The sequence below is a fragment of the Hypanus sabinus genome, chromosome 29 (genome assembly GCF_030144855.1).
Source record: "Hypanus sabinus isolate sHypSab1 chromosome 29, sHypSab1.hap1, whole genome shotgun sequence".
Classification (NCBI taxonomy): Eukaryota; Metazoa; Chordata; class Chondrichthyes; order Myliobatiformes; family Dasyatidae; genus Hypanus; species Hypanus sabinus.
In genome coordinates this window covers 15,971,093-15,982,976 of record NC_082734.1, presented here as the reverse complement: position 1 = coordinate 15,982,976, position 11,884 = coordinate 15,971,093, and the positions used below count along the sequence as shown (strand labels likewise).

General features: G+C 41.9%; 1 protein-coding gene across 1 annotated transcript in view; it reads left to right on the top strand.

Moving 5' to 3' along the window:
• The first annotated feature begins 5,503 nt into the window (after window positions 1-5,503).
• Window positions 5,504-11,884, top strand: part of srebf2 (sterol regulatory element binding transcription factor 2) — a 63,237-nt gene continuing 56,856 nt past the window's right edge. Inside the window, exon 1 of the mRNA XM_059953756.1 lies at window positions 5,504-5,781. Coding sequence (XP_059809739.1) covers window positions 5,697-5,781 — 85 coding nt within the window. The 5' untranslated portion in view covers window positions 5,504-5,696. The remainder of the gene's footprint in view (window positions 5,782-11,884) is intronic.

The following is an 11,884-nucleotide window of genomic DNA, read 5'->3' as shown; positions in this document are numbered from 1 at the left end:
AAATACAGTACAGATCTGTCATTAGAACTTGTACTTGAGACTCTTTGTTCAATTTACCTTGGTCCAGCTTTCCAAAAAATTCAGGATCTGGAAAATATTCCAGCTTTGTAAGCTTATATGGCACTTTTTATAGGTTAACCATGGAGGTGAAAATAATATGTAAAATGGTTTCAGAGCAGAGGCAGATTAATTGGTGACCAATTGGACAGTGCAGACTCATTGGGCAGGAAAGGGCTAGTTATCATGCTGTATATCTAAATAAAAAATTTAAAATATATTTTTAAAAAAATATTCTAAGAGAATTTTTTATGTGGAGAGGATGGTTAGGGGGAAAAAGAAGATGGGAAAGGAGTAGAAGCCAAAAATAATGTGTTTAGTTTCTTATAGTTGGTCTTAAGACAGTAAAAATAGTACTGTGGAGGTAACCAAAGATCTGAGAAGACTTAGCAAAGAAGAAAGTTATGATGAATTAATATAGAAGCTGACCTCAAGATGATATTGCCAAAGTGCAGCAAAAGAGAAAGACGAGGATACAAAACAAAAGCTTGTAGTGAGGTTTCATTAACTGGTCAACACTGGAGTTTTAGAGTAGGAGGGACAAGGAATTAAGTGAAGATTTTCAATAGGTAATTATGTATTGTAATGTTAATTGGTACTAACGCTTTCTTTAATTATATTTTGAAAGGCGATTGAAGGAGTGTAGTAAAATATTTTGAGATGATACTTCAATGATGTCAGCAGACTAGAGATTATCAATCAGTATCACTAAAACAGATCCTTTGATAATTATCACATGGTTTTGAGAAATTTATGCAAAATTCAGTGATGCTTAATTAGGGCTTAAACTGTTCAGTTTTTATTTGTGATTCAGCTAGGAAAGTTTGTTTTTACTCACTATCTGAAATTGAATATTTTTGGTTATTAAAAAATGCTTCAACTTTTAAGTGCGGTTAAAATGACCAATGTTTACCAAATCACAACTCAGTGCATAGCAGAAAAGTGCTGCAATTAATAGTGTTGCTTCATTACACAGCACCTGCAGTGTGGTGTTTTCTCTGGAGTTCACACGTACTCCCTGTCATCCTGCGTGCTTAGATTTTCTCCCATAGCTAAAAGACCAATTTAATCTTGACAAATTCAAGGTGATGCATTTTGAGAGAAGGCAAACGAGGGTAGGATGTAAACAGTAAAAGTTAGGATCCTAGAGTGTACTAATAAACAGAGGGACTTGGGTGTCAAGTCCATAGTTTTCCTGAATTGGATAAGGTGGTGAAGAAAGTATATGGGAGGTTTACATTGGCTAGCCATGGCATAGAATATAAAAGTTGAGGCATTTTGTGACAATATCATATAAACATTGGTTAGACTATACCTGGAGTATTGTGTACAGTTCTAGTCACTATACTAAAGGAAGGATATGATTGTGCTAGAGAAGGTGCAGAGGATATTCACCAGGATGTTGCCTGGAATGGAGCACTTCAATTGAAAGGAGACTGGACAGACTGCATTTGTTTTCCTTTGAATGGAGCAAGCTGTGGGGTAACCTATGGTGCTAGCTAAAATTATGAGGGGATGGGGAGGGTGAATAGTAAAAATCTTTTTCCATAGTGGGAGTATCCAGAACAAGAGAGTGTAGATTTAAAGTTGGAAACTGGAGGTTTAGAGAGGACCGGAGGGTCCTTTATTTCTCCTGGGAGTGGTTATAGCCTGGAAAGTGTTGTTTGGAGAGTTACTGATGGCAGATACTCTCATATTTAAGAAAATTCTAGATAAATATTTGAATTGCTGAGACATAGAAAGTTATAGGACTGATGCAGGTAAATGGGATTAATGTAAATAATCCCATAAATAATATGCAGCAGGTGGCATAGCCATAGTGAGCTGAAGGTCCTTTTCCAGTATGACTATGATGTACAGTTTGCTTAGTTGGCAATTGTAAATTACCCTCAGTTGTTTAGGAGCACCATCTGGGGAAAATCTTCCTTTCTCATGAACTTTATTCTTTTATTGACTTGTCTTTCACTCGATTTAACTTTTTAATCATAACTGAAGTTTGATGTTTCTATTTGATTAAGGTGTTCATTGCACATGCATTCCCTGATTTTCCCCTTTACACATTGTTAGATTTACCTCTGTGTCCTCTTCACTAAATGTACTGTATTAACTTCCTTTTAGCATCTATTCAGATTATTTCTCTGATTTCAAGATTCTGGTTTCAACTCTGGTTTCAAGATTACAACATCTCATATTCTAATGCGTTTCCAAACTTCCCTCCTTGCCATTTCTGGTAATATTTACAACTGATAAATCAATGTGAACAAGACTTAAAACAAAATCTAATGGTTCAAAAGTCCCTGGCATTCGAACATTTATAGTGCAAGGTTAGACTGGGATTATTCTCCTTGGAGGAAAACAACTAAGCTCACCTCAAGATCAGGGACATAATTAAAATTTTTGGCCAAATAGCAATGGGGAATTGTGTGGAAAAATGTTTTTACATTATGACCTGGAACTCCATGGAAACAATCAGACTCTACAATGTGGAATTTGACAGGCACTTGATAGAGAACATTTTCAGGCTTTTGTGAAGCAGTAGGAACATGGGCCAATTTCATTAGTCTACAAACAGCGGACAGAAACACTTCCCTGAATTACTACCAATGTTGTAGTGATCTGCCTGTTATCCTTGTACTTGCATGCTATGATGATCTGTATTTTAGTGGCAGTATCTTGTTCTCTAAATGGGTAGCCAATTTGAAAAAAGAAACTGAGCAAAAAGCGCTTTAACAACAAGCAAACGAGTTCTGGCCATTTAAAAAACAAAATCTCAAACTGTATCCTCTGAGTATCAAGAAGTGTTCAGTTCAGTAAAAGTGGTGCAGTGATGCAGCTTCAATTTTGATCTTGTGTGAATGTAGTTTGCATAATGTGTTTGAGTTTCTGTAAGGTATTCTGGTTTCCTCTCATTCCAGATTTGCTTCTGTAGAGAGAAAAGCACTAAAAAAAAAGCTATGTAGGGGTCGTTAGAGCTGGTGGGAGCAAGAGAAATTGGACCTTTCTTTCTGTGCTCATAGTCATATTTAACACAGGGACAATCCCTATGCTGACCATCAAGACAAGTCAAGACAAGTTTATTGTCATTTCGACCACAAACTGCTGGTACAGTAAACAGTAAAAACGAAACAATGTTCCTCCAGGACCCTGGTGCTACATGAAACAACACAAAACTATACTAGACTATGTGAGACAGCACAAGGCTACACTATGTTAAAACAACATAAAAACTGCACTAGACTACAGACCTGCACAGGACTATATAAAGTGCACAAAACAGTGCAGGGCAGTACAATAATTAATAAACAAGACAATAGGCACAGTAGAGGACAAATTACAATATAAGAATAAATGATGTAGGTGTCAGTCTAGACTCTGGGTATTGAGGAGTCTGATGGCTTGGGGGAAGAAACTGTTGCACACTCTAGTTGTGAGAGCCCGAATGCTTCGGTACCTTTTGCCAGAAGAGGAGGGAGAAGAGTTTGTGTGAGGGTGCGTGGGGTCCTTCACAATACTGTTAGCTTTGCAGGTGCAGCTTGCGGTGTAAATGTCTGTAATGGTGGGAAGAGAGACCCCGATGATCTTCTCAGCTGACCTCACTATCCGCTGCAGGGTCTTGCTATCTGAGGGTGCAATTCCTGAACCAGGCAGTGATGCAGCTGCTCAGGATGCTCTCGACACATCCTCTGTAGAATGTGGTGAGGATGGGGGGTGGGAGATGGACTTCCCTCAGCCTTCACAGAAAGTAGAGACGATGCTGGGCTTTCTTGGCTATGGAGCTGGTGTTGAGGGACCAGGTGAGATTCTCTGACAGGTGAACACCGAGAAATTTGGTGCTCTTAACGATCTCAACAGAGGAGCTGTCAATGTTCAGCGGAGAGTGGTCACTCTGCTCTCCTGAAGTCTACAACCATCAACCATACATTCACAAACAAGAGAAAATCTGCAGGTGCTGTAAACCCGAGCAACACAGACAAAATGCTGGAGAATCTCAGCAGGCCAGGCAGCATCTATGGAAAAAAGTACAATTGACGTTCTGAGTTGAAACCCTTTGGCAGGACTGACATTTACATTAATCTCATTTGATCCAAATTCTGGCATCTGCACTTAACCATCTTTCTCTTTTAATCACATTTGTAATTACTAAAAATCAGTGAATTTAATGTTTTTTTTTGACAAGTGCTTTGTTGATGCTAACTTTAGACAGCACAATGGTAATAAATCAAGAATAAACGGCTGCCTCACAACGCTGGAGATCTGGTTTCAATCCCCAGCTCATCAGTGCTGTCTGTGTGAAGTATACATGCTCTTCCTGTGACACTCTCGGTTTTCCCTGGAGTGCTCCAATTACATCCCAGAGAGGTGCAGGTTGGGTGGTCAGTAAATTGCACCAAGTGAAGGCTGATGGTGGCTGAGGGAGAATGCGCTACTGGGAGGTAAAGGATGTATTGAAGACTTGGGTAAGACTGAAGGAACAGGATCTCCCAGAGGCCACCCATTTTATTTCCACTTCCCATTCTGACATGTCCATCAATGGTCTCCTCTATTGTCGTGATGAGGCCACACTCAGATCTTGTAATCCATCTGGGTAGCCTCCAACCTAATGGCATGAGCGTTTATTTGCCGAATTTCTGGTAACTGCCCCTCCTTCTCCATTCCCTCTCTCACCTTATCACCTCCCTCTTGTGCTCCTCCCCCTTTTCTTTCTTCCATGGCCTTCTGTCCTCTATCAGATTCCCCCCCTTCTCCAGTCCTGTATCTCTTTCACCAATCAACTTTCCAGCTCTTTACTTCAAACCCACCCCCAGCATTTTCACCTGTCAGTTCCCCCCCTTCACTTTTAAACATTGACTCCTTGTTTTTTCTCCAGTCCTGATGGAGTCTCAGCTCGAAACATCGACTCTTTTCCATAGATGCTGCTTGGCCTGCTGAGTTCCTCCAGCATTTCGTGTATGTTGCTGAGACTGAAGGACTTGTTTTACTAGGATAGGAAAGATTTGGAGGGATATCTGCCAAACATAGACAAATAGGATGTGTTCAAGTGGCCAAATGTGTGAGTATAAACGAGTTGGGCCAAAGGGTTGTTTCACAATGACTCATAAACTTCGTGGGCTTCTATCTGCATTCTTATAAATAAACTCCCGGAAATTAAAGGGCAATCTTGTAATGTTGCCACAACTTCCTCTGTTGCTAAAGATATACTATTTCTATATAATTTCAATCTATATCAACATGCCTTACAAAATAATAAAACGCCACAGACTGAAGCTCCCACAAGGCGGCTAGCGAGGTATCCCGTCACCATGACGACTGATCGTGACGCCGCATCACCCCACCAGCCGGAGCGCCAGCCCATTGGCCCGCCGCTGTCTCGTGTTCTGGGTAACAACAAACGGCCGCCGCTCGCGCCACCGTTCGAGCAACTTACGCGCGGAAAGGGGGCGTCGCTAGTGCGTGACGTCACCCTGGACCAAAATGGCGGCGCTGTCAGTGAGGAAGTGGCATCGGTGCAGAGAGTAACAACAATGAAGCCCAAAAGTAGGAGATACGCCGAAGTATTTTTTTGAGAAAGGGGTGGGAAGTGTCACCATTCCATTATTACATCCCCAGAAGAGTGTCTCCATCGTTATTCTGTTAAAGCAATGGAGAACGAGGACATGTCGCTTGAGAATATGGACCCTTCACTGACTGAGTTCAGTGAGGGACTCAATTTTGGGGATATAGACGGTGAGTTGGTATTTTGTCGACCATTTATAGCCCCTTAGAAGTGTGCACTTGGGCGTTAAATGTCCCCCACCAGAGCATATTACTTGCAGTATGTGTGGTTCTCTGGAGGGAGTGGGAAGGAAGGAGTTTACGGTTGTAGGGTATTTACTCTCATAATATCTATAAACTTTGCAACTCAATGTAATATATGCTACTGAAACTTATTTTGTTAATCAGTGTTTCTGATACAAAATACTTCCAAAATTGTATGCTTTTTACTATCAAATTATTATGAAACTATTACATCTGTACTTTTAACAAAATAAAATGAATTTAAATTAGAACATGGTCTTTGGCCCATTGTGCCCCACACTGGCCAATACAGTGTAACTGAGGCTTGTTCATTTTCTAGTACCTAGTGAGCAATACTGTGAGCTACAGCATACTGAGCTCATCTAGGCTTTATTCAAATATTCTGAAACCCACTCCTCCAAAAGGCTTTTAGACAGTGAGTTTAAGACCTCTACCATTTTGAATCAAAATGGTTTTTTAAGATTCCTGTTAAAATGTCTGTAAATCATTTTAAATCTGCCATTTCGTTATTGACCTTTCTGCTCAGATTAGCTTAAATTAATCTATTATATGATCTACATGTATTATGAGAGCAGTACTCGATGTTGGAGTTGGTTTTCCATCCAATAAGTCCATGGCTGGTATTTTCAGTCATGCTGTTTTCCTGCACCATCTGCAGCTAAGGAAATTAGTATATCGACTGATTTGCTTAACAAAGCAACCTTGCATTCTTAATCCAAGGTTCTTATTGGCCTTTGTCCACAACAAATGAGCCCCTATATCCATTGGATGAGTTCTCCATTGGATGAGTTAATTTATTTTCTGTCTTGTGTAGCTGATTTACAGTCAGGGTAAACATCTTTTTCCAATAGTTGCCAACATGCTATTTCTTCCAAATTGCTTGCTGTATGTGTGTACTACCTTCCAGTGATCTGTGTGCCGGAAGTGTGCTGTGGTGGGGGGGCGGGGGTAGGCAGGGAGAGGAATCTATGGGTTGACAAATACAGAGTCTGGAGCGAAAAATAAGCTGCTGGTAGAACTGAGGTCAAGCCACATCTCTAGAGGCAAAGGGATCATCAAGGTTTTGGATCAAGATCTTGCATCAGGACTGAGAGTGTCGAGGGAGGACTGATGGTATTTTGAGGCTGGCAGGGGTCTGGGAATTATGGGTGAGAAGGAATGAGCAGACCAAGGGAGTCACAGAGAATTACAGAAAGCGGAAAGGGGAGAAGAGCAGATGATGTTGCGGGATTCTGTTGGGGCAGAAGAAGGTGGTGAAGGATACAGAGGCATCCACTCTATTTTCATAATGTGCACCTGCTATGTATTCAACCACCTACTAAAATTCTCCAGAACACCTTGAAGACTTTGCGTCCTTGTCACAGCTCTCAATCTATCCCTTTTGTCTTGTCAGCAAACTTCGAGCACCTCCGCACCATCTACCACAAACCTGACTTCCTGGTGGCCAAAATTTTAATTCCCATTCCCGTCCTGATGTGTCGATATTTGGATTTCCAGCATTTGCAGATTTTCAAACTTAGAAACATTCCATTCATTTATATCATCCACATCCTTGCAGGTTGTGAAGAGCTGGGCCCAAACATTCATTCCAGTTTTCACCTACTCGTCACTGCCTGCACCCTAGGAAAATCATATTTATTCCATCTCTCCTATCGACAGATAACCATTTTCCAATCTGTGACAGTAGAGTAGCCCAGTCCTATGTGTTTTAATTTTATACGCAAACTTCTCCTGAAACCTTATCAAGTTATTCAGAAAATCCAAATACACCACATTCTCTAGTGCACCTTTACCTCATCTACTGTGTACATCATCAAAACATTCCAGTGTTTGTTGAATATGATTTTCCCTTCATAATGTTGTATCAGCTTCTTCTGATATTGGATGTTAAGTGTTAATGCACATGGGTATCTAACTGCAGGAGGATGGATAAGAATGACGAATATCAACAATATTTATTATTTTTTTTCTATTCTGAAGCTACACTTCAGAGTGCTGCATCTGCTATTTAATTGTCAGACAAATGGATTAGTGAATGTCACCAGGGTTTTGGGGGTTGGGGGGGTGGTTGTGGAAGCTGTCAGGACATGCTGATGAAAGGCCTAGGTGGAGTGGATATGGGGAGGATGTTCCAAATCGAACATAGAACACTACGACACAGTGAAGGCCCTTCGGCCCACAATGTTGTACCAACCCATAACCTACTCTAAGATCAATCTCACCCTTCCCTCCTACAGAGCCCTCCATTTTACTATCATACATGTGTCTATCTAAGAGTCGCTTAAATGTCTAATGAATTTGGCTCTGCCTCCACCCCGGCAGGGCGTTCCATGCACTCACCACTCTCTGTAAAAGAAACCCTGCCTCTGACATTCCCCCTATACTTTCCCCTCCAGTATCCTTAAAGTTATGCCCCCTCATATTAGCCATTTCCTCCTTGGGGGGAAAAAGTCCCTGGTGGTCCACTTTGGCTATCTTTTTCAGACCAGCTCTCTAATCCAGGCAGTATCCTGGTAAATCTCCTCTGTACCCTCTCTAAACCTTCCAGTAACGAGGTGACCAGAGCTGATTATAATGTTCTTAGTGTGGCCTGGGCTTTCTACAGCTGTAACGTTACCTCAGCTCTCGAGCTCAATCCATCAACTAATGAAGGCCGACGCACCATAAACCTCACGCCTTCTTAACAACCGTATCAACTTCCAGGGTAACTTTGAGGGATATAGAACCAAAGATTCTTCTGTTCCTCCACACTGCTAAGAATCTGACCATGAACCCTGTATTCTGCCTTCAAATTCAGTCTTACAAACTGAATCACTTCACACTTGTCCGGTTTGGATTCCATCTGCTGCTTCTCAGTGCAGCTCCCCATCTTGTCAAAGTCCCCTTGTAACCAATGTCAGCCTTCTGAGCTATTCACAACTCCAGCAACCTTTGTGTTATCCACAAGCTTACTAACCCTTCCAAGTTATGTATAAAAAAATCACAGAACAAATCTTGGGAGATTCCAGGATTAGAGTGGACAGCTTCAGAATAGAAGGCAGTCCCTTTAGAACGGAGATGAAAAGGAATTTCTTTAGCCACGGAGTGGTTAATCTATGGAATTCATTGCCACAGACAGCTGTGGAGCCCAAGTCATTGTGTATATTTAAAGTGGATGTTGATAGTAAGGGCACCAAATATCATGGGGAAAAGGCAGGAGAATGCAATTGAGAGGGAAAATAAATCAGCTATGATCAAGTGGCCTACTTCTGATTCTTATAATCTTGTGTACTAATGGGTGAGTGAGATGTTGCAAACAAAATATCTCAGATGCTGGAAACCACAGGTAAAACAGGAAGTGTCAGAAAACATGTTTTCAGTCAATTATAGTGTATTGCTTTTGATGAAAAGTCTTGAGCCTGAAATGAGAACTATGTCAGGTATAAATATGAAACGCTTCAAACAGACATAGGCATGGGTAACTTACTCATCTTTCACAATGTCAACTCTTTCAAATCACCTAACACCTTACTTTGGGTGGGGTGGGGGTAGTGATGAAATGAAAGTCATGTTATATCAGAAACTGTCCCGCTTGGTGGTGTAATAGTAGCAGCGCCGGACTCCGGAGCGAAGGCTCCCGAGTTCGAATCCAAGTCGGGTTGAGCGTCGAGCTAGCAACCCAGCCTCGTAAAAACAAGAATAGCTTGCTGCGGAAACGCCATCAAAAGATGGTGCCCCAATAACTCCACTGCTGAGTTAAGGGCTATTCGTTGTCGTCTTCTCCTGTATCAGAAACTGGTTTGATATTGAGTAGCATAATTTAGTTAATACAAAAAAAATAACTTATTAAGGATTATCGCAGCATTTAGTTTCTTGTCCATAGTAAGCTTGCTAACTTGTTTTTGTATCTTACTGCGATACATGTTGTACTGATGTTGTGGTGTTCTCTGAGCTTTGCAATTAGCTTGCAAACGTTTCATCACCAGTCAAGGTGATGCAGTGCTGGTGTTTCTCTCATGGAGTGCTCACGTTAAATAGCCCCCTCTGTGCTTCCTTCAGTTCTGATTGGCTACCCCCTTCATTTGACCTTTGAATTCTATTGGCTCACGTTTCTTTGGCTCTTAGGGGGTTCGTAGATGGTGTCTATTTCGTGTTTGTGTTCGGAGTTATCAGAAAAGAACCATGCTTCTAAAAATTCTCATGCCCACTATATAAGCATGAGCACACCCAGAGAGAAACACCAAAAGCTGTACTCTGAGGATGCCACCTCGACTAGTGATGAGACGTCTGCGAGCTTGTTGCCAAGCTCAGCGAACATTGCACGACCATACGCCTCAACCAGATTCACGGATATTCACCACCTTTCTAACTGTGTTGAAACCTCCAACCAAATCTGGATAAGCACCACTGCTCAACTCACGTTCTTGCCTTTCGATAAACTGCATCAGAAGAATGTGGAACCTGGATCGTGTAAAGAAAAAAGTGTTTCTTCTGAGCTGTCTTTCGTGTAATTATTTTGCAATTCAGACATGCACTATCTGCTTATTTCAGCAGAGGAGGAGTAGTACGCCATATAGCCCTCGAGCATGCTCTGTCCTGGTCACACACCCAGCACCATTACCTCCACCAACACTTAAGCCTTATAAGAAATAGGAGCACAGTTAGGCCGCTCGGCCAATACAGTCTGCTTTGCTATTTGATCTTGACTGATTTTATTTTCCCTCTCTCACCCCCATTCAGTTGCCTTTTCCTTTGACTAATCAAGAACCTATCGACCTCCGTTTTAAATTTACCCAATGGCTTGACCTCCACAGACATGTATAGCAATGAATTCCACAAATACATCACCCTCTGGCTGAAGAAATTCCTCTTCATCTCTGTTCTAAAGGGGTGTCCTTGTATTCCGAGGCTGTGCCCTCGGGTTCTCGACTTTCTCACTACTGGAAGCATCCTTTCCACCTCCACTCCTCCACTCTATCTAGCCCTCTCAATATTTGGTAGATTTCAAAGAGATCTCTTCTTCGACCCCCCCTCCTCCATTTTTCTGAACTGTAGCGAGTACAGGCTCAGAGCCATCAAATGCTCCTCATACATTAACCCTTTCATTCCCTGGGTTATTCTCATAAACTTTCTCTGGACCCTCTCCAATGTTAGCCCATCCTTTTTTAGCTAAGAGGCCCCAAAACTGCTCACAATACTTCAACTGGGTTTTAACTAATGCCGTTTTAATGCCAGTGTGTTATATCCTTGCTTTTATATTCTGGTATTTTCAGAATGAATGTTAATGTTGTATTTGCCTTCCTTACTACTGACTCAATCTGCAAGGTAACCTTTAGGGAATCCCGCACCAGGACTCCTGAGTTCTGTTGCACCTCCAATGTTTGAACTCCTCCCTGTTTACACCTGTAACCCCCGGGTCGCCTCAAGCTCGCTCAGCTCATTCTCGTCTAGGGGGAGCAGCCTTCGGCCCCACCAAACTGGGTAATCAGCTGGTGTGGATGCTGTGTGATGTCCCTGCCTCGCCCAAAAACAGACAGTACACCATAAGCGATTAAATGAGTACAATTTATAAAGGTTACTATAACTAAGTGATTAATAATGATACAGTATATATGAAGAGAAAAAATAAAGAAAAGGCGCCAAACTGATCAAAGTCCAAACCACTTCATGCACAACCGTTGGAGCTCAATTATTGAAGTCTTCTGGCCACCATTCGATCCCCTCCGAACTCCTCGACTCGCAGCTCAGGACCCTCCGAGTGGTCAACCAAGCACATCTAGCTTCATCCCCCCCTCCTCGGAGTACCTCCTGGCCTCGGATCCCCGCTTGGGGTCCGTTCCTCGCCCAGCTTACAGCATTGCGTCCTCTCTCCCTCCCGCGCCGATCTGCCCAAAAACCCGTCAACAAAAAACAGACTCAGAAGAAAGAACATTAATCCCTATTTGGTTTACAAAGGAATACCATTCTCGTTATTAGTAAATTTTTTACCCAAACAAGCTTCCAGCACTCTCTCACAACAAAGAAGCATTCCTGCTAGTTAACAAAACAAAGC